The following is a 27,247-nucleotide window of genomic DNA, read 5'->3' as shown; positions in this document are numbered from 1 at the left end:
ACGAGGCTGCCGGGCGAGGAGATATGGTCTCACGCTGCGAGGTCCTGGATGGCGGGACCGGAGCCGGACGGTGCGCTACCTCATTCCACCACCAAGAGGCGACTGTTTCCTCCGGCTTTTTTTTTTTCCCTTTGGGGGTGCTGGATGGTGGGCGGAGGACCCGAGGCAAGCAGAGAACTGTGTTGCCCGTACAGAAATAGTGTGTGACCGTAGTGGGTGAAGTAAGATCGAAGAAGCCTGGGGCCTTCGGCGGAGAGAGTCCAGTGGGGCCATTGGGTGGCTGGTCACTTTGAGGATTTCAGAGCACTGGGTCTTCTTGACAGAAGACTGGGGAAGGGGAAGTTAGGGGCCGGAGGCAGCAGTTAAAGCAGTGGGAAATGTTCCTTCTCCCCCCTGCTGGGGAACCCCTTCCTCCCAAATCAGAGGGCAAGGTTTTTGGAAACGCTGCTGTCTTCCAAGATATGCGCACCACCCGGGTTAAGCAGACTTCAGAATGTGACTGCGTGCAGCGGAACTAGGGAAGTTAACCTGGCTTAACTGCATAGATAGGGATGGCTCCGAACCCTCTCCTCCCCCGCAAACGGACAAGCCCGGAATTCCCGAAATCGGTCCCGAGGGACATACCGAAGCGAAAGGGAAAAGGGAGTACTAAAACTAGGTTTGTCTTTCCCAAACCCTGCCCCCCGTCCCCTCCTCCGCCGATCCGCCCGGGACAACCCCGGAAGGCCGCCATCCTCAGCACGCCTTGAGCACCTGTTGCAGATGGAGGCGCACGTCAGCGGCAGTCTCCCAGGGCACCACGCTGGCGCGAAAGGAGCTGGGCTCCGCCTTCTGCGCCTCCTGGATGAGGCGGTGCATGGGGTAGCCGCGACGCGGGAAGGCCACGTCGCCGCCTGCCAGCAGCCCCATGGGGCAGAAGTCGTTGGCCCCGTCGCCCACGTAAAAGAGGCGCTCGAAGTGCACGCCGTCGTGGGCCCTCTCGCGCAGGTAGTCGCTGAGCACCTTGTGCTTGCACATGTTGGAGGGGCAGCGCGGGCAACTGTGCGTGTGGAATGGTCGCAGTGTCAGCAGCCCCCGGGCGTCTGGACCCGACGGGTTGCTGAGGATGCGACGGAACAGACCGTGGTGGCCGGCGGCGCGCAGCGCGCTCTCTATGCCGAAGGTGTTGGCATCCGAGATGAGAATAACCTCGAAGCAGTCGCCCTGCTTGGCCACAAACTGGAGCAGGTCGCCCATGCCGGGCGACAGGGGGATGGCTTCGTAGACGGCACGCAGATCCCGAGGCCGCACGCCCTGCTCGCCCAGGTACTTGAAGACGCGCTGCATGTACTCGTTGTAGAAGCCCTCACGGTAGGTGGCACGTAGGCTCTCTGGCAGCCGCTGGCCCGGCGCGACGCGCACAATCGAGTCATCGCTGTTTTCGTCCACAATGGTCTCATCGAAGTCGAAGGTCAGGAGAAAGCGTGGCGCGCCCTGCGCAGCCATCCCGCTGTCCTGGGAGCAGGGGGGGGAGGAGCAGGAGAAAGAGGAAGGGGCAAGCGAGAGGGGGCGCGGCGGGAGCCGGCCGGGAAGAGGCCGGTTAGCAGGCCACGGCCAGAGGCGCTGGCATATCCAAGACCTGAGGAGGACCCAAGACCAGTTAAGCTAGGCTGAGTACCTCACACGCCCTCCCCCTCCCCGCGACCCCTGCTGACCTTCCCTGCCCACCCCCTTGGCACCTCTTAGTCCACTGCCCTGGGGTGTATTGCCCAGTGGAGCATCCTACACCTAAACCCAGAAGAGCTGCCTTGGGACCTGTTTTGCTGCTCTCATCTGGGGTCACTAGGGCTTGGCAAGGGAAGAGCTTATAAGAAGGGAAGAGCAGCTTTCAAGGGATCACTCCTTTGGGGAGGTTTCTGCAATAGCCCTTTTGGAGATTCCCAGTGGCCCCCTGTTGCTGGCGTGGATAAGGGCCGGTGGAGGGAACACTCCACTCCCTCCTCCTCTAACACAAACAGAGTTAAGGGAAACCACCCATTTGCCCAGCTGGAGCAGCTCCTCATTCCCTTTTTGGGCCATGTGGAGTGGATGGCTTATGGGACTGTGGACAAGGAGCCAGGCTCCAGGGAAGATGGCTTTGGCATCAGCCAAGGCACCGTGCACAAATGAGAGCCAGGTCCACAGGCGGGAGATGGGCACTAAGTACCAGGCTTGGGTGGTTAGGTGTCTGGGCCTCCCCACTGACCAGAGAACTGGATTGGAGCCCTTGGCATAACCAGGTAAGTGGACTGAATACACAAGACCCAGGAAGGCTCTCTGGGAGCTGCTTCCAGGCAGATGGTGCTGGGCTGGGGTCCAGGGAAGGGACACAGCTTCCCCAGGGATTTTCAGGGCCCTGTGCTGACAGCTCATCACTAATCACTTGCCAATTCCCTGGGAGGGATGTGTCAGCGAGTGGGGTTTCTGCCAGGGTCCGAAGCAAGCGGGCAGCAGAAGAAGTAGTGGGGCATGGGGAGGTGGGAGCCTCCCACACCAGGCCACGGCATACCTGGGAGACAGGGAAGGGAGAGGAGAGACAGCAACTGTGGCTGAAAAGGCAGGGGATGAGGGCGCAGGGAGTAGGGAGATGGGGGGTGGGGTGGTGAGGCAGTGGTGAGGAAGGAGAAGGCAGGAGGAGGTTGTGCCAGGGGAGCATGGGGACAGATAGCTAGACAGGAAGATGGAGGAGGACTCCCAGGAAGTGGAAACCTTGGCCAGAGTCATGTTGACAGGGGACATGGGAGACGACTGGAGACAAAAGGGCAAGTGTGAGGCCACAAAGGCAAGCAAATGGAGACAGCAGGAGCCCTCAGTAGCCTGTCCCTGTCACCTTTGCCTGCCAGCAGCTGTGCATGTCAGAGAGGCAGAGTACATGTACAGCTTCTGAATGGCCACCACACTGCCTTTCTCCCTTTCCCACCCCAATTAATTGAGACAGAGCCATCCTCTTTCTGGTTTCTTCCTAACACCCTCTCCAGTATTCCTGGGATATTTATGGCCTGGCACACCTTGTGAAATAGAAGCCCAAGCCCCTAATTCCAGAGCTGGGATTTGAACCTGACTTATCTGCCTCCCAGGAGTCCTGATGGCACAATGGTTAAGCACCCGGCTGCTAAGAGAAAGGTGGGCAGTTCAAACCCACCTGCTGCTCCACAGGAGAAAGATGTCGCAGTCCGTTTCTGTAAAGACTACAGCCTTGGAAACCCTATGGGGTAGTTTACTCTGTCACTATGAGTCAGAAATCCACCTGACAGCATCGGGTTATCTGCCTTCTAAAGTCCGTTTGACTTCGTCACTGGAGTCACCCTCTGGTCTCACCAATATCCAGCTGGGAGTCTCAGTGGCCCAGGAATCCCTGGAGTTGAGAAGTATCAGGGTCCCACACCTGGGATGGAAGCTTCTGGGGATTAGTGGAGCCTCAGTGGAGGCGAGGGCAGGACTCAAAGGGGCTGGATAGGGCTCCCCCAACAACATGATGAGAAAGTGGGATCTGAGACCTCATCCCAAGAGACCCCTGGGGGGACTCACTTACCCTAGATAGGCATCGGAGGCCAGCAACTGGAAAACACCCGCTCATTGTCAGTACATCACCCTGGGCACCACTTGTAGGGACGCTTTTGGCCTCTAGCTGTTGTCCAGAGCTCCTGACAACCATACAAGGTCCATTTGAGGTGACCAGCCAGATGATTTTGCATCCACCACTAATGCCCACCCAGGCCTATTCCCTCCCCTCTGCTGAGCCCCAGGAACCACTCCCAGGGTCTCAGTAAAAACAACCCTTTCAAAAGACAGAGCACTTACAGACTGCAAAGCATCCTCTTAGCAATCCCCTATGATGCTAGGGATGTTATGGATGATAGTATCGGAAACCCAGAGAGGTTAACTGACTTGCCCAAAGGTCACCCACTGTAAGTGACACAGACAGATCTCAAAATCAGATCCGAGTCCAAGACCAGTGGTATGCTCATTACCCCTTACATGTGTATGGTACATCCCAGTTTACAAAGCACCTTCATTGGTGTGTTCATCACAGTTGCCTGAATTCAGCAGAAGACAAAGGCTCAGAGACGTTAAGTAACTTGCCTGAAGCCATGCTGTTTGGGCCAGTCAGAGGCTGGTTTGTGAATGTCTGGCCACAGTCTTGCCTTCCCTCTGCCCTCCAAAGCGAAGGGGCAGATGGCCAGGGTTTACTGAAGCACAGCTCGGGGGGCTGGGACCCCTGGGTCCTACAGCTGCTTTCAGGGGTCCAGCAGTGGAGAGTCAGGTTTAAATCTCTGACGGACTTTGGGGATAGGGTTTGCCTTCTTGGGACCTTCCCAATGCAGCTACAAAGGATACCACTTACAGCTGCCACTAGCCTTGCTCCCCCATCCCTCCACTCCCAGGTTGAACTAGAGGAGGCAGCTGGGACAGAACTGGAAAGATACTGGGAATGAGGAGACTAGACCGGGAAAGAAGCAAAGGTCTGGCTGGCTGCTGCCCTCTGGTGGTGACAATGGGCGTCACATCAAACCTCTCTGACTTTGTCAAGGTGACTCTCCCTGGACCACTCTTGTGCCCAGGGCAGCAGGGAAAAGTTACGGACCCCAGAACAGAGACTGGGACATCCAAGGAGTAAGGCACAGGATGGTGGAGGTGCTCTACCACCCTCTATCTTGGGGTACCCCATCCCTCACAACTCGCTGACCACACACACATTAAAACGCTTCAGTAAGGACAGAACGTGAGGCTCAGTCTTTCACGGAAGAACTTTTGAGCTAGGAATTGGGAGAAGAGGCCCAAGCTGAATGGGGCAGTGGGCAAAGAGAGAGAAAGGGGGTTGGAAGAGACACGAGTCCAGGAGAAGATGGGAGAGAAAGGAAGGGAGGCATGGGGCACAAGGGAATGGCATGTGTTGTGGGGTGTGGGAAGATTGTCTCCAGGCCCAGTCTTCCAAAATCCTGGGTGATATTACATGTCCGGCCAGCCAGCCTAGTCAGAGGAGAAAGGTTGGAGATGCCACTCCCATTGAAAAAGCAAACATGGACAGGCACGTGTCAGGCACATGGAGAAGTGAGATACAAAGACACAAAGTGATCTCCAGCAGCCACCCAGAAACCCACTTTCATGCCATAAAGAAGGTCTCATTACTTTGCCCTTGTTTCTTTTTGTCTCCAAAGCAGAAAGCCAGGCATTCTGGGTTTCTTCTCCCCACAATGGAGCAGACCATGCTGTGATACCAGCCCGCAAGTAGTCAGAGGGACCAAGTCATTCCCTCCTGGTCCCCAGTAGGAATCTGGCTCCCTTAAAGTTCCAACAGGTTTACTCACCTCTGGCAGCTTTGTCTCGAGTGATCAAATCCTCTTGTGGTCACCAGAAAGAGTCTCTCAGAGAAAAGGCCAGCAGGACCTGAGCGTTCCCTGCAGGCTTAGAGCAAGGAGAGGATAGAAAGGTTTCTGGGAGGTGCAAGAGATTCCATATTTCAGTCCCAATTAAAAGCAGACCCTCCCTGATTCTATATCCAATCACAAATCCCTCTCTGCTTCCTCCTGCCTTTTATACAAATGTTCTTAGATTAAATCTGTGGGAATGGGGTGGGAAGGTCTCCTGGGGATGGGGGAGGGAACTGGGCCCCTCTTTGGCTAGGCCATAAGTTTGAAATCCTCCTGTTTTATTGGGTGGGTGGAGCCACAGGACAGTTTTCCACAGGAAATGTTAAGAATGGGGATGGGGGGAGAGGATCCTAGAAATACCACAGTTACAAGTCCTCTGCCCAAGCCAAGTCACTTCTCCTGTCACTAGAAATCAGACGCAACTGCTAAGCTGGAATTCCTGCCTTTCTCAGACAGTCCCACCAACTTTACTATGGTCTCTTTCTTGCTCACCATCCCCCGCAACAGATAGGAAAAACAGATGCCCAGAGAGGTCCAGTTAACATCACGGGAGTCACACAGCATCAGAATCAGGATTAGAACTCAGGGCTCTCAGGTGGCTCTTGAGAAAACTGCAGCCAGAGCTTCTTCCCCCCGTTGCCCTAAAGACCTTCTTGGGTTGTGAGCTTGCGGGGCTGACTAGCTGGTGGGGATGATCTGGAGCCCTGGTGCAGTGAGGAAGCTAGGGCTGAGAGTCACCTCCGGGCTCGCCCTGCCTGGCTGGGACAAACTGGGGCAGGGGAGGCTCGATGGGCAGGGGCAGGGAGGTGGCAACTCTGGGCAGGATTGGGGGGAGTTATTTTTAGAAGTGGCTGGAAAGCAGGCACTGTGGCACAGCCCCAGCTTGGCGGGTGCCTCGCTCCAATGCAGGGGAAGGGGGTGCGCAGCTCGGGGAGAGGAGGGGATTCGTGGGTGGCAAGGCGCAAGGGGGTACCAATTCCTTAGCCCCAGGAACGAGATTTCGCTTTGCCTGAGTTGGGGACTGAGAGCTACCCGGGCACCATGTTCCCGGGGTAGAGAAAAGAAAGGGACTCACTCGTCTGTTCCAGGGGATCCTCCACCGACACTCGCGTGAAGGAGCGCCCTCAAACTCCACACAGCCCCCACCGTACCTGGGACCCCAGCCTCTCCCTACCTTCCAGAGCCCGGGACTCACGTTGGGAGCGGTGATGGCAGCGATCTGTCCCGGCTGAGTTTTAAGCGTAAGTGGGGGGGGGGGGACTAGCTGAGGTATTTGGGCACAGGATGGAGCAAGAGGTGCTTACGGGAATTGGAGGGGACGCGGTGTCTTATCCACCCCTGGATTTTGGGGCTCCGGCTCACGAGTCCCTCCAATCCCGAGGGGCTGTGGACGATGTGCTCCTGGGCCGTCCCCTCCACCTGCCCCCCATCCCCCCGGGCGGCCGCAGCGTCCCCTTTAAATGCCCGGGAGCCGGAGCCGGAGCCCGAGCTGCCGCCGGCGCTGCGGCTGCTGCAGCACCCGGGCCCACCGCAGTCCCCGCACGTCACAAGCGACTGTCCAATCATAGCGGCGCCGGCGCACATCAAAGGGGCGGGCGGCGGACGAGCCCCGCCTCCCGGCTGCCCCGGAGGCTTCCGGAGCGCACCGAAAGTAGGATTGGGCGCCCCGGGTAGGGGTCGGAGGAGCGTGGGTGGGGGGCACTTCATTCAGGCGGCAATGGATATATATGTAACCCTCCTCTCACACGCCTAAAAGTGTCAGGGCTGTGGACTTTCTCCTCCGCCGCCTCCAGGGCGTGGGTCCCTGAGATTTGCAGAAATACCCCCCCCCCCAGCCTTCACCCTGTTCTTCGCTCCTAAACCGGGTGGTATGACCCAGCAGTTCCTCTCCACGTGCGCGTAGCTCGGTGCCCTCTGCCCTCCATGCAGAGTCACAGCGCCTCGCCCAGTCCCTCGGAACCCTTCCTGCAGGTTACAGCGGAAAGCCGGCAAAGGGGCTCTCCCGCTCCCCTACGCCGAAACTCTGAGTTGCGGGACCGAACAGTTTGCCCCTTTACAAATGGAGTTGTAGGTGAAAAACCCACTTTCTCCTCTGCTTATGAGTCCATTCCTAGCCATCACCACCCCTTCTTGCCCTCCCAGTCTGTGGATGGGGGAAGAGAGAAGATTTTGTTTCGGGAGGATAGAGGCAAAAGGTGTATTTACTGAGAACATGCTATGAATCAGGCGCTATGTTGGGTGCTGTACTGTGGTTGAATGTTCACAGCACTCTGGAGAAATTATTTGCCAAAGAATTCAAACCCAGGCACACTTGATTCCATCATGTCACAAAGATGGGTGTGTGGGCTGGGAGAATGTAGGTGCCCCAGGCTTGGGTCCTTCCTAAGTCCTGACCTCCCTCCTTGGAGAGGGCCAGCAAAGACCCTAAGTGAGGATCTGAAAGCTAGCGGGCTGACAATCACTGCAGTGGGGAGTGAGGGTGAGGATGATATTGGAGAAGGGGACAGGGGCTAGAAGTCAGCAAGGAATGACCCTAACCTCAGTGCTAGGTGCTGGGGGTACACTAATAAATAAGACAAACTTGTGCCATGTTCCCACATCTATGAAGGGGAATTGTTGCTGTAGTTGCCATTGAGTGTGTGAGTATGTGCAGAGTAAAACTGCTCCCTAGGGTTTTCAAAGCTGTGACCTTTCAGGAGCAGATCATCAGGCCTGTCTTCCAAGTCATCTCTGGGTGGATTCGAACGGCCAACCTTCTGGCTAGTAGTTGAGGGCTTAACTGTTTGTGCCACCCAGGGACTCTTCAAAAAGGGGAATAGATACTTTAAAATGGCAAATCTGGGCATGCTTGCACAACATGATGAATACAACTAATGTCACTAAATTGTACATTTAAGAATTGTGAAATGGTAGATGTTTTGTGACATACATAGGTACCACAATTGAAAAACAAAACAAAAACTGCACACTCAAACATGTCACTCTCTTCCTTAAAACCCTTGACAGGAACTCCCAGTGCCCCAACTCCTAAAGCTGGCTTGCTGCTCTGCTTCATCTCACACCCGTTCTCTTCACTTCTCACCTTCGCAGCCTCCATTCCACATCCAGCACATCCTGCTCTTTCTTTCCTTGGGAACTTCCTCCTCCTTTCCCCACCCTTACCCCATTTGCTGGGCCTCCTCATCCTGCAGCCTCAACAGCTTCTTCTCCAAGAAGCCCTTTCCCAACCTGCCAGGCCAGGCCAGGTCTGCCTGTTATATACACCCCCAGCTCCTTTCATTCCACCAGTCACATGTCTGAGTGTCTGAGCACTTAGTAGGTTCTGTAAGTACATTTGCATGTGTCAACTCATGTAATTCTCACAACCCTATGAAGTGGGAAATCAATGTTTGCCCAGGATCACCCAGCTAGTGAATGGGAGCCCTGGGCTTCCAACACAGCAATTGGTTGCCAGAGTCCCTTGTGTCCTATAAGCAACAGAAGGGCAGAGAGCCCAGCCCCTAGCACAGAACCTGGCACACAGTAGGCTTTAGTTGTTTGTTACTGAATGAAACAACTCCCCTGCTATGTTCAGGTTCAATATCCATGCTTGATGTTAATTATATCATTTCATCTTCACAATAACAAGTTATCCCAGTATCATCCCCCATTTTACAAGGAAATTAAGACTTAGATAAAACAATTTGCCCAGAATCACATGCCCTGGGAGGTGCTTGATTCAAATCCTGGTCATGTGAAGGGATTCGCAGCAGTTGCCAACCTTGTTTCCAAATTCACTAATGGAGCTGGGGGAGAGAAGAACAGATGACTCCTGTTGCCATCTGTAGTCTCTTGAGTTCTAACTGCTGAACTGTGCCACCCACTGCTCAGAATTCCAATGCTCTTAGGTGCCACGTGCAAAGCCCTTTTGTGAAGTAAGTGTAGAAACTCCTAGTTCTCCCTATGCTAAAACTTTTGGGGCACAATCTCATCTCTCTTTACACTTTCTTGAAACTTCCTCTCTTGTACTAATGAGCAGTTGAGCAGCCAGGTGCCCCACAGGTCTGCCACATGCATAAAGATGGGGGCAGATTGAAAACGATAAAGATCATGGAAGAAAAAATAGGGACAACACTAGGAGCCCTAATACATGGCATAAACACAATACGAACCATAAGTAACAATGCACAAGCACCAGAAGAGAGACTAGATAAATGGGAGCTCCTAAAAATCAAACACTTACGCTCATCAAAAGATTTCACCGAAGAAGTCAAAACATAACCTACAGACTGGGAAAAACTTATTGGCTATGACAAATACGATCGGCGTGTAATCTCTAAAATCTACAAGATACTGCAAAACCTCAACAACAAAAAGACAAATAACCCAATTAAAAGATGCGCAAAGGATATGAACAGGCATTTTGCCAAAGAAGATATTCAGGTGGCTTACAGACACATGAAGAAATGCTCACGATCATTAGCCATTAGAGAAATGCAGATCAAAACTACAATGAGATATCATCTCACCCCAACAAGGCTAGCATTAATCCAAAAAACACAAAATAATAAATGCTGGAGAGGTTGTGGAGAGACTGGAACACTTATACGTTGTTGGTGGGAAAGTAAAATGGTACAACCATTTTGGAAATCGATTTGGCGCTTCCTTAAAAAGCTAGAAATAGAAGTACCATACGATCTGGCTATCCCACTCCTTGGAATGTATCCTAGAGAAATAAAAGCCATCACACAAATACCTATATGCACACCTGTGTTCTTTGCAGCACTGTTCACAATAGTAAAAAAGATGGAAACAACCTAGGTGCCCATCAACGGAGGAATGGATAAACAAATTATGGTATATCCACACAATGGAATACTACGCAATGATAAAGAACAACGATGAAGCTATGAAACATAACATGGAGGAATCTGGAGGTCATCATGCTGAGTGAATTTAGTCAGTCACAGAAGGACAAATATTGTATAAGACCACTATTATAAGAACTCAAGAAAAGGTTTAAACACAGAAGAAAAGATTCTTTGATGGTTATGAGGATGGGGAGGGAGGGTGAGGGTTATTTACTAACTAGATAGTAGGTAAGAATTATCTTAGGTGAAGGGAAGGACAGCACACACTACAAGGGAAGTCAGCACAACTGGACTAAACCAAAGCTAAGAAGTTCCCTGAATACAATCAAACACTTTGAGGAACAGAGTAGCAGGGGTAGGGGTCTGGGGACCATGCTTTCAGGGGACATCTAGGTCAATTGGCATAACAAAGCTTATTAAGAAAATGTTCTGCATCCTACTTTGGTGAGTGGCATCTGGGGTCTTAAAAGCTACCACCAATGACCGCCCTGACAGGGAACATAACAGAGAGCCCCAGATGGAGCAAAAGAAAGGTGGGGTGCAGAACTCAAATTCTAGTAAGAAGACCAGACTTAATGGTCTGACTGAGACTGGAGAAACCCCGGAAAGCATGGCCCCCGGATTCTCTATCAGCCCAGAACTAAAACAATTTCCAAGACCACCTCTTCAGACAGGGATTGGACTAGACTGTGGGACATAAAATGATACTCGTGAGGAGTGTGCCTCTTAGCTCAAGTAGATACAAGAGACTAAATGGGCAGCTTTTGTCCGGAGGTGAGATGAGAAGGCAGAGAGGGTTAGGAGCTGGTTGAATGGACATGGGGAATCGGGTGGAAAGGAGGAGTGTGCTGTCACAGTACGGGGAGAGCAATTAGAGTCACATAACAATGTATGTATAAGTTTTCATATGAGGAAAAAAAAAAAAAAGATGGGGACAGAGATGGAATGAGAAACACACCCCCAGCCTGTGAGGCCTTGCCCAGCACGTGTGGGGCTGCAGAACCTCCTCCCCTGATCAGAGGCGTCGGGGGGAGGGAGGAGCAGAGAGGGGCACTTGCCCCCCACCCCCCAGGCACAAGCCCAAGGGGGCGCCAGAGGCGCAGAATGACATTCCAAGGCATCACAAATATGAAAAGCTCCTGAATGAGGCAGCCGAACAAGAGAGGAGAAGGCGTTTCTGCTGACAGGTTGCGCTTTCATTGTCTAACCATCTTGAAACTGGGGGCGGGGAGGGGGAGCGATTTAGAGATTACACCTGGGCGCTCCTTACCCTCACTATGCACCTGCCTCACGTGTGGATTTCACCATGGGACTCAGGTCCATGAACCTGGCAGAGAACTGTGGGGACGGGAGTCATCTGAGGTGACAGGGCTCACTGTAGTCCCTGGTGAACCCTGACTCAGGCGACCAGGAACGGAGCTCTCCTGCTGCTCTTCACAAACAGGCTGTGTCACTTACCCAAGGTTCTGCAGTGTCAGAGCCAAAGAGGCCACGAAATCCAAGAACATAGCCTTGGGCTCTCTCCAATCCACCTGCGTGGTGGGAGGAGCAAGGGCAAGAGGGAGGGGCAGCTTGGCAAGAGTTTCCTTTACACACTCCACCTGGGGAAGGATGAACCCATCCATGCAGGACACCTACTGGGAAGGCATTTCTGCCAACCCGTAGCCGACATCAGTGTCCATCCTGAAATTGGAGGGGGGTGGGGCACAATTTAGAGATCACCCCTGGGCCATCCTTACCCTCCTTATGTCCCTGCGTAAACCTAATGACTTTTGAGATGTAAGAAGAGCAGATTAGGGGTTCCATTAAAATACCATCTGTATGAGACTAAAAGGTCAACAATTACTCCTAAACAATGATGAGAAGACAAGGTGGGCAGGGAAACTAGAGTACTGGAAATGGTACAACCAGAAAGCAATTACATAGAATGTTGACAGGTTGCGAAAAACGTGACTCATGTCACTAAACAGCTTGTGTAGAAATTGTCAAACGGGAACCTAATTTGCTCTGTAAACTTTCACCAAAACACCATAAAATATTTAAAATAAATAAGTAAAAAGAACACAGAGAGAAGCAACACAATTGGAGGAAAGATAGATGCCACCTGGAGATCTCCAAGGAGCTGAGAACGCTGGGGTTACAGAAGCTAAGACTTCCCCAGAGCTGACAGAGAGTGAGCCTTCCCTCCGTCAAAGCGGGTGCCCTGAATTTCGACTTCTAGCCTCCTCTAGCCTCCTGGACTGTGAGGAAATAAGTTTCTGCTCCTTAAAATCACCCACTTGTGGTATCTCTGTTACAGTAGTTCAAGTAGTTCTGCAAAATGTGTGGTCTGGTGCTCTGGGTCTAAGGTACCTCGCTGGGGGTTAGGGACCAGTGCTGAATAAACTCCTTTCCAGACCCCACAGTCTCCTTCCTAAAGAACAGCTACCACTGGTGGAGTGCTTACCACGTGTTGAGCATTGTTCTGAAGAGCTCAACTCTCTTTATTCTCACATTAACCCTGAGAACTATTGTTGTGAGTGCTGCCATCGAGCTGGCCCCTGCTTCATGGCGATGCCATGCACAACAGGATCAGACTGTTAGGAGCCACAGGGTTTTTTTTCATTGGCTGATTTTTCAGAACTAGATCATTATGTCTGTCTTAGTCTGGAAGCTCCGCTGAAACCTGTTTAGCATCATAGCAACATAAGCCTCCACTGGCCGACAGGTGGTGGCTTCGCTTGAGTCGCATTGGCTGGGAATTGAACCCAGGATTCTGGCATAAAAGACAAGAATTCTACCACGGAAGCACCACTGCCCCATGTGAACTATTAGTTCCCCCATTTTCAAGATGGGAAAAATAAGGCATATAGTGGTTATAGAATTTTCCCAAGGCCACAAAAATGGGACTTGAAGCCAGGTAGTAGGGCTGCAGAGCTGAATCCTTAACCAGAACGTGACATGGCCTGTCCTAAATGAAACTGACATGCTCCCACCTCCAGTACAAGGAAAAGATGCCAAGTGGAGAAAAAACAGCCCAGAGTGATGCCCTGGCAGGAAGTAAGGTAATTGGGGGGGGGGCATGTTTCTAAATCAAGTATTTTTTTATTGATCACACTTTTTGACCTATCAGTTGCCGTCTATTAGAAGATTGAGAGTTCCTTCAGTTTGGGCTTAGCAGGACATTTAATGACTTGGAATCAGGATACCTGGGTTTGAACTTGTCTGAGCTTGGGCATTCTGTAAAATGAGAGATTGGGCAGCAGATTGTCAAGATACCACTAGTGTTGAGGTTCCCCTGTTATTTAATCGAGATCAGAGAAGGAGTCTTAGTGGCACCTCCTCCAAAGGCACAGAAGAAACCAAGAGCCGTCATTTCCAAGCCAGACGTAACCCCAGATTTTCCTTCCCCAGAGCCCCAGGGTGGAGGTCTAAGGGGTAGAGGCAGGGACAAGCGCTGGAAGACTCTGAGTCATACAGGAGAAGCTGGGGCAGAACCATCTCACTCCCCTCTCTGCACAGGCAGCAGCCTGCCCAGCCGCAGGGGTCCAGAGCCCTGAGACAGCATGGTGATAAGCATCTTTGAAATACTCTGGCCTGAGTCCCTGGGCTCACCTAAACACACAGTAATCTGTCTGTTCCCCCTGGGCACTTGGCCTAATTCCCAAAATCCTCCCTGGGCTGGGAATTGGCCCTCCAGGCTCTAGCTTTAGCTCCCGTGCTATGTGGCTCTAGCCAGCTTGCTAAACCTTTCTGAATTTTGGGTTGCCTTCTATGGATCAGAATAAACTGCCCGCACCCCCTGCCCTGCCCCCATGCTGGAAGAATCTGGTGACAATATAGATCAAGGCTCAGATCTTCAGAGCTGGGTCATCAGTAACTGTGGGCAGTTCATATTCTCCTGATTTCCAAGTCATCACTACAATGCAGTATTCATTCATTTGTTTGAGCATTCATTCATTCAACAAATATTAAGTGGGTCAGGCACTGGGAAATAGGATATTGAACGAGATATAGATGCTGCCCCCAAGGAGCTTAAAGTCTAGAGAAGAGTGCCAGACAAGCTGTAAACAGGCTTTCCCAAAGGCGTGTCAGGGGAAAACAGCAGGCAAATCTGTTCCACCTGTGCCTACCAGGGGACTTCAGTCTCCTCCTTCAACAGGTAAGGCCGCTGGGACCTGAGATGCCTCTAGGATAGGGGTTGGGTCCCCCAGAGATGCCCAATCCTGACCACTTCTGCTGCTGCTCCACCCCATCTCTTGTTCTTGGCTACTGCTGGCCATTGCTTCCCCTTTCCTCTCCACCTCCCCTCTGCAATCCAGAGATACCCCAGAATAACCTTTCCCCCACTCCCATCTGCATCCCTCCCAGCCCCTTCTGCCTACAACAGACTTACCCTGACAGAGCTGTCCACCATTCTCCTTCAACAAGCAGCATCAATAGTGAGCCATGTTGCAGAGGGAACAGGATTGAGTGTGGAGCCAAAGCATTCAGGTTCAAGGACAAGACATACTCTTCCCTAGTTGTGTAGCCTTAGCCAAGTCACCCAACCTCCTGCTTTCTGAGCCTCAGTCTCTCAGCTGCAAAGGAGGATACTGCTATGCTGTCTACCTCAAAGGCAGGTTGTGAGATTAGGTAGGAAATGAATGAGGAGGCACCTGGTAGATTATAGGGGAAGGTCTCACATACTTGTGGGGGAAGGTGATGCTAATGAAGGGCGTTCAGGCACAGATACTGCTCATACTCTCTCACTGACATTTTCAAGGCCCTTCTGGAGTCTGGCAAGCAGAGGTTCATGTTCAAGGGTTTGCCTCCTCTGGGCTGACAGACAAGGAGAGGCTGGAGAAATGGAGGGGGAAGCTGACTTCCTCAAAAACAAGTTTTCCAGAAACTCTTCCAGGAGGACATTTCCAGTGAGAGGTGACTTCAGAGACCTAGAAGGAGGGCCTCTCTTTGCAAAATAGAAATGGACATGTCTGCTAAAGGCCTCCAACAACTTCCTGTTGCACTTGGGATAAAGCTCAAACGCCAGCTTGCTCTTTGTAAGGTGGCAGTTACTCTGTCCAGCTCCTGCCAATCGCTCGAGCCTTACCTGGTGTCTTCAGGTAAAGCCTTAAGTAGTGTCTTCTTTCACTTCCTTGAACACAAACACATCAAGCTCTTTCCTCACACCAAGCTCTTTCCTCACACCAAGCTCTTTCCTCACACCAAGCTCTTTCCTCACACCAAGCTCTTTCCTCACACCAAGCTCTTTCCTCCCTCAGAGCCTTTGCAAGTCCTGCTCTCTCAGCTTCTCATGGGATTTCTCCCACTCCAAGATGCCCTTGGTTCCTTTGCATCCTCTAGGTCTTAACTGAGAAATGTCATCAACACCTCAGCAGCTCCCACCTGTTACGTCTCATTGCACGCACTCTTTACCTTCAAAGTCTTTGTAATGATTTGTAATTCCATGTGTTTGTTTATTTTCTGCCTTCTCCACTAGAATGTAGGTTCCATAAAGACTGAGTGAGGTCCTTATATCTGCAGTGCCTAAATGTTTGCTGAGTGATTGAACAAACAGACTCCCTTTCTACTACCTGGCAGACACAACAGGTGAAGTGAGGAAGCAATCCCCTAGGGTCCTGTCAACCAGGAAGTCCTTGAGAGCTGGCTCAAATCCAGCTCGCTGGGGTATTTCCTCTCATTTGGCTTCTGAGGCACACTCCTGTGTAACAACTATTCAGACACTTGAAATGTGCCACCCCAGTTCCTCCCTCTTTGCAAATGCCATATTAAAGAGGATGTCTTAGTTATCTGGTGCTGCTATAACAGAAATACCACAAGTGGGTGGCTTTAATCTTCTCACAGTTTAAGAGGCAAGAAGTCCAAATTCAGGGTGCCAGCTCTAGGGGAAGGCTTTATCTCTGTGTGTTGGCTCTGGAGGAAAGTCCTTGTCTCTTCAAAGCTGTTCCTGGGCTTTGCATCTCTCTTCCCCCATATCTGCTCTGCTCAATTGCTTGTTTAATCTCTTTTATATCTCAAAAGAGATTGACTCAACACATACTCTACACTAATTCTGCCTCATTAACATAACAAAGACAATCCATTCCCAAATGGGATTATAATCATAGGCAGAGGTTAGGATTTACAACACATATTTTTGGGGGACACAATTCAATCCATAACAGATGACACAACAATTGAGTTTCTGCCTGCCTGGTGTGGCTGCTTACCTCTCTAACCACATCTCACCTCCCTCTCTCCCTTACTCCCTGTGCTCTAGCCACACCGGCCCCTTTCAGATATTCAAACAGTGTAATAGGCCCTTTGCACATGGTATAGCCTCTGCCCAGAGTGCTTCCCACCCCATTCATGGCACCGGACCGAGTTCAGGACTCAGCTCACATGTCACTTTCATGGGAAAGCTTGCCCTGCCACCCCTCCCCAAGATCAGGACCGTCCATTACATAGCCCACAGCTCCCTGTACTACTTCATCTGAGTGATTGATTAATATCTGCCGGCCCCCACCAGCTCCATGAGGAGGACAGAAATCATAATGATTTTGTTCCCATGGGATCCCCAGTGCCTATAGTAGCTGCTCAATAAATATTTTGTTGCCTGATTATGAATCTAGCCAATTTGTGTAAGGTGTGGTCTTAGGCCTGGAATGAGACCAAAGCAAGCTGTCACAGCCTCAGTTGTGCTGTAATCCAGCCATCTGACTATAGATATGCTAACCAAGGGCAGGGCTGGCAGCATATGTTTTGAGCTCCATCAGCTGAGAAAACTGCCCCACCCAGGAATCTTCCCATTCCAAGGCAAGTCTGTAGTGATGGAACCACCCGAGGCCATGAGGGTGGGTTGATCTGTATATTTAATTCCTTTTGCCTAACCCCAGATAGTTTCTCTTCTTCCTTTCCTCTTTTTAATGACCTTTTGATTTCTTCATGTATGATTCCTTGATGTCATCCCACAACTTGTCTGGTCTTTGGTCATTAGTGTTCAATGTGTTAAATCTATTTTTGATGTGGTATCTAAATCCAGGTGGGAAATACTCAAGGCTCTCATGGACTTGTTTTAATTTTCTTCAGCTTCAACTTGAACTTGCATAAGGGCAGCTGATGGTCTGTACTGCACTCAACCCCTGGCCTTGTTCTGACTGATGATATTGAGGTTTTTCCATCATCTCTTTCCACAGATGTAGTTGATTAAATTCCTGTGCATGTTATCAGGAGGAACAACACAGTTACATTCTCAGAAATGCAGAAGAAGGAGCTTGTAACAAAATGGAGTTAGGCCTGCTTCTAGGCCAGCCACCCTACATATGCCAGGCACCTCTGTTCTGAAGCTCTTATTCAAGCCCATTGTTGCAGTCACTGTGTCAATCCATCTCGTTGAGGATCTTCCTCTTTTTAGCTGACCCTCCACTTTACCACCAGGCATGATGTCCTTTTTCAGGGACTGTTCCCTCCTGATAACATGTCCAAAGTACATGAGATGAAGTCTCATCATCCTTGCTTCTAAGGAGCGTTCTGGTTGTACTTCCCAGACAGATCTCTTCGTTCTTCTGGCAGTCCATGGTATATTCAATGTTCTTCCCTAACACCATAATTCAAAAGCATCAATTCTTCCTCAGTCTTCCTTTTTCGCTGTCCAGCTTTCACATGCATGTGAGGTGATTGAAAATACCATGGCTTAGGTCTGGTGCACCTTAGTCCTCAAAGTGACGTCTTTGCTTTTCAACATTTTATTAAAGAGGGCTTTTGCAGCAGATTTGCCCACTGCAAATCTGATTTCTTGACTGCTGCTTCCGTGGGCATTGATTGTGGATCCAAGTAAAATGGAATTCTTGACAACTTCAATATTTTCTTCATTTATCATGATGTTGCTTATTGGTCCAGTGGTGAGGATTTTTGTTTTCTTTATGTTGAGGCATAATCCAACATAAAAAAGGCACATAAAAAGCCTTTACTGATGCTGCTTATAGATAAACAAACACCTCATGGGACTTGTTTCCTTGGTACAAAGAACTTAAAACCCATTGCTGTGGAGTCTATTCTGACTCATAGTGATCCTATAGGACAGAGTAGAGCTGCCCCATAAAGTTTCCAAGGAGCTGCTGGTGGATTCGAACTGTTGACCTTTTGGTTAGCAGCTGACGGCTTACCCACTGCACCACCAGGGCTCCACAAAGAATTTAGGGTCATGGTTTTGTGGGTTTTTTCCAAACAATTGACCTAATATTGTTGTTAATATTTCTGTTCTACCTCCTAGCTTGCTGTCCAGATTTCTGGGTTTCGTGGAAGCTGGGGTAACCCACATAGGCCATTGCCCTTAGGTGTCCTTTTGAACCTTGAACCCTGGAAAAACTGGTGCCTAAAAGCCACTTTTGAGTCAAACAATGGTCCAGATTAACTAGCAAGACCATGTTGCTCTGGGTGTTGTGCTTTTTTGAAGAATTCCGTCTGTTTTGAGAAATACGTTCTGAAGATCAGACTGGGAGCTATGTTTAGAGTAAATCTGTGATTATTTCAATTGGTCTTCAGAACTGTGTTGTATGAAATACCTGTCTAATGTTTGTAATCAAACTGTCACCCCTCCCACCCTGTCTTAGTCATCTAGTGCTGCTATAACAGAAATACCACAAGTGGATGGTTTTAACGAAGAGAAGTTTATTTCCTCCCAGTCAAAGTAGGCTAAAAGTCCAAATTCAGGGCATCAGCTCCAGGGGAAGAAGGCTTTTTCTCTGTCGGCCTTCTTCTCTTCGGTGTTCCCCGAGACTAGGAGCTTCTCTGCGCAGGGACCCCGGCCCTTTGGACGTGCTCTGCTCCTGGCACTGTTTTCTTGATGCTATGTGGTCCCCCTGTCTCACTGCTCACTTCTGTCTTGTATATCTCAAGAGATTGTCTGAGGACACAATCCAGTCTTGTAGCTCAGGTCCTGCCTTGCTAACACAACTGCCACCCATCCTTCCTCATTAACATCATAGAGGCAGGTTTACAACATATAGGAAAATCACACAATACCAGGAATCATGGCCCAGCCAAACTGATATACACATTTTCTGGGGGACATAATTCAAACCATGACACACCCCCACCCCTTGCTATGCAGAAAATTATGTATCTTGAAGAAACTAGGTTCTCGGAGGAGATTGACCTCACACCTTGAGTCAGCCTTTTGGGAAACCAAGTAGTTCGTCCAATGTGGCCTTGCCTGCACTTACCCTAATTTAAAATCACACTTATAAGGGTAATCAAATAATTTGTATGAAAATTCATGATCGGAGGAAGGTCATGTGTGAGGGCACCCTAAAATTGCATATCGCAGGTTGTTAATGAGTTTTCCTTCAATCCTGATGCCGCATTTTTCTTCCTGTAGTCAGCTTCTCGAATTATTTGCGCAGCATACGGATTAAATAAGTATGGTGAAAGGATACAACCCTGACGTACACTTTTCCTGACTTTAAACCACATAGTATCCCTTTGTTCTGTTCCAAGGACTGCCTCTTGGTCTATGTACAGGTTCCTCATGAGCACAAATAAGTGTTCTGGAATTCCTATTCTTCACAATGTTATTTGTAATTTGTTATAATCCACACAGTCGAATGCCTTTGCATAGTTAATAAAACACAGGTAAACATTTTTCTGGTATTCTTTGCTTTCAGACAAGATCCATCTGACATCAGCAATGATATCCCTTGTTTCACGTTCTCTTCTGAATCCAGCTTGAATTTCTGGCAGTTCCCTGTTAATGTACTGCTGCAACCGTTTTTCAATGATCTTCAGCAAAATTTTACTTGTGTGATATTAATGATATCATTTGATAATTTCTGCATTCTTCTGGATCACCTTACTTGGAATGGGCACAAATATGGATGTCTTCCAGTTGGTTGGCCAGGTAGCTGCCTCCCAAATTTCTTGGCATAGACGACCGAACACCTCCAGCGCTGTATCGGTTTGTTGAAACATCTCAGTTGATATTCTGTCAATTCCTGGAGCCTTGTTTTTTGCCAATGCCTTCAGTGTAGCTTGGACTTCTTCCTTCAATACCATTGGTTCTTGACCATATGCTATCTCCTGAAATGGTTGAAAGTGACCAATTCTTTTTGGTAAAGTGACTCTGTGTGTTCCTTCTATCTTCTTTTGTGTGTGTGTGTGTGTGTGTGTGTGTGTGTGTGTGTGTGTGCGCGCTTTAGGTGAAAATTTACAGCTCAAGTTAATTTCTTATACAAAAATTTATACACATATTGTTATGTGACATTAGTTGCAATTCCTACAATGTGACATCACACTTCCCCTTTCCACCCTGGGTTTCTTGTGTCCATCGAACCAGCTCCTGTCCCTTTCTGCCTTCTCATCCTGCCTCGGGACAGGAGCCACTCATTTGGTCTTGTGTATCTGATTGAACTAAGAAGTACACTCTTCATGAGTATTATTTCATGTTTTATAGTCCAGTCTAATCTTTATCTGAAGAGTGAGCTTCAGGAATGGTTTTAGTTCTGGGTTAACAGAGCATCCAGGGGCCATAGCTTTGGGAGTTGTTCTTTTGATGCTTCCTGCATTGTTCCAATATTTTGCCCATAGAATCCTTCAGTATTGCAGCTAGAGACTTGAATTTTTGCTTCAGTTCTTTCAGCTTGAGAAATGCCAAGCATGTCTCTTTTGATTTTCTAACTCCAGGTCTTTGCACACTTCATTATAATACTTAACCTGCAACATGCAGATGACACAACCTTGCTTGCTGACAGTGGAAAGGACTTGAAGACTTACCAATGAAGATCTAAGACTACAACCTTCAGTATGGATTACACCTCAACATAAAGAAAACAAAAATCCTCACAATTGGACCAATAAACAACACCATGATAAATGGAGAAAAGATTGAAGTTGTCAAGGATTTCATTTTACTTGGATCCACAATCAATGCCCATGGAAGCATCAGTCAAGAAATCAAATGAGGTATTGCAGCAGGCAAATCTGCTGCAAAAAACCTCGTTAAAGTGTTGAAAAGCAAAGGTGTCACTTTTTTTTCAAGCCATGATATTTTCAATCACCTCATATGTATGTGAAAGCTGACCAATGAATAAAAAAGATCAAAGAAGAATTGATGCCTTTGAATTATAGAGTTGGCAAAGAATATTGAGCATACCATGGACTGCCAAAAGAACAAAGAAGTCTGTCTTGGAAGAAGTATAGCCAGAGTACTCCTTGGAAGTGAGGATGGTGAGACTTCTCATGTACGTTGGGCATGTTATCAGGAGGGGCCAGTCCCTGGAGAAGGACATCATGCTTGGTAAGGTAAGACCCTCAACGAGATGGATTGACACAGTGGCTGCAACAATGGGCTCATACATAACAGTGATTGTGAGGATGGGGCAGGACTGGCAAGTGTTTCGTTCTGTTGTACATAGGGTCGCTATGAGTTGGAACTGACTCAATGGCACCTAACAGCAACAACAATGACACCCTAAACTGAGGCACTTGGCCTAACTAAAATGGCTGACACAAGGTCTGGCTCAGACTCCATTTTGTCTTAAGCTCCCCTTCTGCTTCTGAGAAAGTGACTCATGACTACTGGTGGGTAAACCAGGGAAGAGCAGCTTCCCCTGGGGAAGAACACTTAGTATGGTTTAAATAGATTAACTGAAGAGCCCCAACAGGAGAGGGTCCGTCCTGTATTATCTTGCTAATCAAGTATCTTTTATGACACTTAACTGAATGTTTTCTGGTTTTGATCATTCAGGTCTCATGCCTCAGGCTACCTCTACTTTAGACTGTCTTGCAAAAATGTCAACCAGTAAGTGCTGTCAATCCTTAATCCAATATTCTAAAGAATATTTTTCACAGGCGAGAGAGTGATTTAGGAAATAATATTGGAGTTATTATTCCCTGTCCTTGAGCATAGAGAATGTGACCCAGCTGGAGCTGGGCTCACAAGGACTCAGAAGGACACATCAACTGGGCCCTGAGGTATAAAGACAATAGAAAAGATGCTCTTGGAAAATATCTTTTAGGGGAACTTTCACATAAAGCCAATCAAACAGAACACAAAAGACTTTCTACTCTTATCTTTTTCTATTAGCATTTAGTGAATAGAAATTGTTGGACCAATGAAGACCTTGACTGTCGTTACTGAAACCTGTACCAATGATTGTTAAGAAAGACGATTCAAAATGTTGGATCACAGTTTCTAGCCAATCTGTGAAAAGGTGAAGCTTTCAGTGGTTTTGCCCATTTGTAATGTTAATATATACTGATGGCTCTGTAACTGTTCTCTGGACTCCGGCAGACATGACAATGGCAGCATGCTTGTCCATTTTCCCACTTTTGTCTATTCTGTAATGGTTCCTTGGACTCGCACAGACATGGCTATGGCAGCATGTTTGTCTGTTTTCCCACTCTTGCCTATTCTGTAATATTCTTTGGATTCAGGCAGACATGGCTGGGCAGCATGCTTGTCTGCTTTTCCACTCTTGCCGATTCTGTAATATTCTTTGGACTCGGGGAGACATGGCTCTAGTAGCATGGTTGTCCGTTTCCTACTTTTGCCCCCTTGAATATATGCCGAATAAAACTTTCTTTTTGCTTTACTAAACTTTGTGATGTTTTTCCCCTAAAACAAGAAGCCTTTGACAAACAGAAACTAGACTCTCCTGCCTGCCTGATTTCACCCCAACAGATTATGTACACTGGAGGAGACATCAGTTAAAGGACTCATTAGAACTCCTCCGGAATGGACCGAACCTTGCCCTCATCACCAATCCGTATGCAGCTGAACTTTGGGAGGTGTTAAACCTTAGGTACGTTTCTCACAGCTTAAAGGAACTAAAGCATTCGTTTGGACTTGCCAATCATCTAGAAACTTAAAATTGAAGATTCTGCCCTAGTGGACAGAAGCAGGCAACTGTTACCAAAGTGGACAATGCAACTTTCCCAAGGTCAAGGAACAAGATCTCTCACCCATTCTGTCAAATGCAAGCCCCAGAGGTCGTTGGACTTTGTTAAAATCCTTATTGCTTTTGAGGTAGCTTTATGTTGACAACTTGGGTTTATCAACTGGTAAGAATTTTCCATACAGACTATCGATATATTTGCTATCTCTTTTCATATTCATTGCTTTCCTTATGCTGGTTGCTGTGTTATACACTGTTGGTATTATTCCGTATTCTCATACTATTCTTTTTCCAGGAAAATAAGAGAAATACTTATTGTCAGTTTAATCTTTTAGCTGCTATTTTGCTACTCACCCCATTATTTTACTAGAGTTGTTATTGGCTTGTGTTATAAACACTTGGTGACACCCTAACCCTCATCTCTTTCCTTGTTGCTATTCTTTTATTCCTCAGATTACCTATAGTGTCATTCACTACCTTAAGACCTTAAGCAGATACACCAAAAGGCAACCTGGCTTCATGTACTCCCTATGTCTGATTCATCTTTCCTTGACATCTTTAGCTTGTTACCTAAAGATGCTGGATCATGGTTTGATTTATATTATTTACTGGTCTACTAATCAAATGTTGTCAAACATTGTCTGATTACTCAGAACACCAATTTAATACCTATGAAGAGAATTATGTACTTAGATTTCAGATGGACTTCAGCTCACTCCTTAAACTAGCCCCTTTAAATCCAGGTTATTCCTTAATGCGGCCCACTCTATATGGCATTCCAAGGTTAACACTGCAGAAGTAGAGGCTCCAGTTATGGCATGGCAAAGATTTTAGATGATGCCCAGCTATTTATAAATAGTGTTTGGGGTCTTAAAGGCTTAGACTAGTAAGCAGCCATCTATAAGAGCCTCTGAAATACAGCAACAAAATAAAGTTCTCTTTCTTGAAACATATTCTAAAAATGCTGTCCTTCTGGGAGATATAAATCCAAATCCATGCAGAAAAAAGCACTCTCTCCAAAATGGCAGTTGGTAACGTGATCAAAGTTTTCTTAGAAATTCTTGATCAAAAGGAGGGAATGAATAAGAGCTTCAGAACAGAAGCACCTGGCATATTTAGGGTGGCTGGCCTAGGAGCAGGCCTGGCTCCATTTTGTTACAAGCTCCTGCTTCTGCATTCCTGCAAATGTAACTTTGACTTCTTCCCACTCACGTGCATATGGACTTGGGCCTTTGGCTGGGTGGAAACAACAATGTGGCTATGCCTGGGCAAGTCCAGGAAAGTCCAGGGAGGGTGAACCAATCAGAATCTTGCTGGAAGTTTCGTGATTCTACCCTATAACTGTCCCTGCAAAGCAGCTGTCACTTGGCTTTGCAGGTCTTCACTCTGTGTGGGCAAATGTCTCCCTTTTTGAATGTTTCCTATGCTTTCAATAAATCTCTTCGTTTACTTTAGCAGAGTCTGTGAGTTTCACTCTACAACAATCTCAAGATAGCAACGATTGTGAGGATGTTGCAGGGCCAGGCAATGTTTCGTTCTGTTGTTCATAGCATTGCTATGAGTCCGAACCTAACAACAACAACAAAAATCCCAGATAACAAAAACGAACAAAAAGAATCAAACCCATTGCTGCTGATTTTGACTCATAGTGACCCTATAGGACAGAGTAGAGACTGCCCCATAGGGTTTCCAAAATTGCCACAGCTCTGTCCTTCAGAGCAGCTGATGGGTTTGAACTGCCAACCTTTCAGTTAGCAGCTGAGCACTTTAACCACTGTGACACCAGGTCTCCTAATCCCAGATACACCAGCCAAAATAAGAATACCTCATGTGTTTTGTAGACTTTGTAGCTTATACAGGAGTCCCTGGGTGGCACAAATGGTGTTAAGTGCTCGATTATTAACCAAATGGTTGGTGATTTGAACCCACCTGGTGGCATGTTATGGAAACCCTGCTGGCATAGTGGTTAAGAGTTTGGCTGCTAACCAAAAGGTCAGCAGTTCAAATCCACCAGATGCTCCTTGGAAACCCTGTGGGGCAGTTCTACTGTGTCCTATAGGGTCACTACGAGTCAGAATCAACTGGACGGCAGTGGGTTTTTTTTGTTTTAGAGGCATGTTGGAAGAAAGGCCTGATGATCTGCTTCTGAAAGGTCACAATGGAGTGCACTTCTACTCTGCACATATGGGGTAGTGATGAGTTGGAATTGACTCGAGGGCAACTGGTTTGTTTTTGTTTTTTTTTTTGTAGCTTATACAACATACTCCCCTATAATTAACATTGTTTTCCCATGAAAGGTTATATGTCAAGCCCAAGGTTATACAGTTAGTAAATGGCTAAGGGAAAACTAAACGCAGGTCTTTTGAAGCCAGTCAACTTTCCAGAGGCAGTTATACAAGGAGAAAGGATGTGCTGACCAGCAAAGATCTCAGGATCCTGGAACTTTGGGCAGTTGTTTGAATCTTTTTTCATTCCTTCATTCAGGAGTCACAAGGCTCAGTCATTGCCTTCAAGAAGGCCACAGTCCAGTGCAGGCATTTTTCATCTAGTTCTGTGAAAGGCCCGTGCTTATCATATATACTTTTTAGTGTTTATGCACAAATGTGTATTTTTCTTGTTAACTTTCAAAAGGCTCTGTGACACCCACTCCCCACCTGCAAAAAGGTTAGGAACCACCGGTGTAACTCAGCAACCGATGTGCTCATCAGTCTCTCCTGCCTATTTGGGTGAGTAAGGCCCCAGCACATGACCACCTCTGGCCCAAGTGATAAACCTGGGTTTCTGGACCACATGACCTGACCAAGGCACAGCACCCGGGACAGCTCCTCTCAGCCACTGCTCTCAGAAGATCAAGTATGTAAAAACACACACACCCACACTCACGTCAACACCTTCAGCTCTAAAACTGCTCCTGACCCCAGGGAGACACTTTGATTTGTCCTTCCAGTACCGACCAAGCTGAGGGCTTTTTTGTGTTGTAGTCCCTGGGTGGTGCAAAGAGTAAATGCTGCTGATAACTGAAAGATTGGAGGTTTGAATCAACACAGAAAAAGGCCTGGTGATTCACTTCCAAAATTTAACCTCTGAAAACCCTATGGAGAAAGTTCTGTGTGACCAAGCTGAGGGCTTTTTTGTGTTGTAGTCCCTGGGTGGTGCAAAGAGTAAATGCTGCTGATAACTGAAAGGTTGGAGGTTTGAATCAACACAGAGAAAGGCCTGGTGATCCACTTCCAAAATTTAACCTCTGAAAGCCCTATGGAGAAAGTTCTGTGCGGCTCGTGGAGAACGCCTCTCACCTTGGCTGTTCAGTTGTTGCCATCAATCATGCTGTTGACTTTAAGGAAAAGAAACAGGAAATTGAAAATCCAGTAGCTGTTTCAGAACTCTTCACAACTTTGCCAATTGTATGGGGAAAATCAAGACCGATCAGAATTTTAACTAGACCGACAATTATCATTTCCGATCCCTCTCACTACAATGTTTTGAGAGCAGCTTCTTCAAGGGTCCGCCTGTATGATAGTGTTGCAGTTTTTCCAAAGACAGAAAAACTTTTTCATGCTGCTTACACACATTTAGATGTGGACCTATTCTTACTTCAAAAGAGCCCCCTATTACTGTGGCATTCCGGCCATTTTCTAGACGACTTTGCCTGGATAAACACACATAGATCCTGTGTTCTTGACTGGGAGGAGACAGTAGCACGTGATGCTAAGGACAAGTCCATGGAATGGACAGCAGTGCACAGTACATTATTGCTCACGTACCACAGCAATGGCAATTGACCGAGGCATAGGCTTTGAAATTGTCTATAGCCCTGCCATCAAAGACTCCACAATGAGAAGGTACACAATTTCCAATGCCCTCAATTTGATGCAGGTCTGCAAAGAAAAGGATGTAATTATATCCAGTGCTGTAGAAGGGCCTTTAGAAATAAGACGACCATATGATGTGGCAAACTTGGGGTTGCTGTTTGGGCTGTCTGAAAGCGATGCCAAGGCTGTGGTGTCCACCAACTCCAGAGCAACACTTACTTCTCCACAGAGACACTAGAAAAACTGCTTTTGAAATTGTCTCCAAAGTGAAGAAACCCCGGTCATCAGAAGGGGATGATGATTCTCTGCCAGCTTGCAAGAAAGCTAAGTGCAAGAGCTGA

At 48.1% G+C, this 27,247-nt stretch overlaps 2 protein-coding genes across 5 annotated transcripts; one reads left to right on the top strand and one right to left on the bottom strand.

Annotated features, from left to right (window-relative positions):
- Positions 1–264: 264 nt before the first annotated feature.
- PHOSPHO1 (phosphoethanolamine/phosphocholine phosphatase 1) lies at positions 265–6,920 on the bottom strand. 4 transcript variants are annotated; one of them, XM_004377964.2, is made up of 5 exons: positions 6,565–6,920; positions 5,328–5,424; positions 3,551–3,662; positions 754–1,494; positions 265–514 (listed from the first exon to the last, which is right to left on the bottom strand). In XM_004377964.2, the coding sequence occupies exons 3-5, from the start codon at positions 3,593–3,595 to the stop codon at positions 299–301; spliced, it is 1,002 nt and encodes a 333-aa protein (XP_004378021.2). In that variant the 5' UTR covers positions 3,596–3,662; positions 5,328–5,424; positions 6,565–6,920; the 3' UTR covers positions 265–298. The 4 variants fall into 4 exon arrangements, with proteins under 4 accessions (XP_004378021.2, XP_023588553.1, XP_023588554.1 ...); XM_023732785.1 differs by having other exon boundaries at positions 6,695–6,920; XM_023732786.1 differs by lacking the exons at positions 5,328–5,424; positions 6,565–6,920 and having other exon boundaries at positions 754–1,489; positions 3,551–3,604.
- LOC101353745 (ribonuclease P protein subunit p30-like) lies at positions 6,784–27,247 on the top strand. The gene is given in 4 exon segments (XM_012555953.1): positions 6,784–7,041; positions 26,346–26,704; positions 26,862–27,120; positions 27,122–27,247. Coding segments are annotated over 4 exon segments (1,002 nt in total).

Source organism: Trichechus manatus, unplaced genomic scaffold (assembly GCF_000243295.1).
Source record: "Trichechus manatus latirostris isolate Lorelei unplaced genomic scaffold, TriManLat1.0 scaffold00054, whole genome shotgun sequence".
NCBI lineage: Eukaryota > Metazoa > Chordata > Mammalia > Sirenia > Trichechidae > Trichechus > Trichechus manatus.
The sequence above is the reverse complement of the archived record's forward strand: the minus strand, read 5'-3'. Positions and strand labels throughout refer to the sequence as shown.

Bases quoted from the DNA above. Each gene is read 5' to 3' on its own strand.
- PHOSPHO1 (XM_004377964.2), bottom strand. From the start codon at position 3,595: ATGAGCGGGTGTTTTCCAGTTGCTGGCCTCCGATGCCTATCTAGG. The intron at 1,495-3,550 runs GTAAGTGAGTCC...CCCTGCTCCCAG, and splicing joins GCCTCCGATGCCTATCTAGG to GACAGCGGGATGGCTGCGCA. The intron at 515-753 runs GTGCTCAAGGCG...TAACTTCCCTAG, and splicing joins TGCGCCTCCATCTGCAACAG to TTCCGCTGCACGCAGTCACA.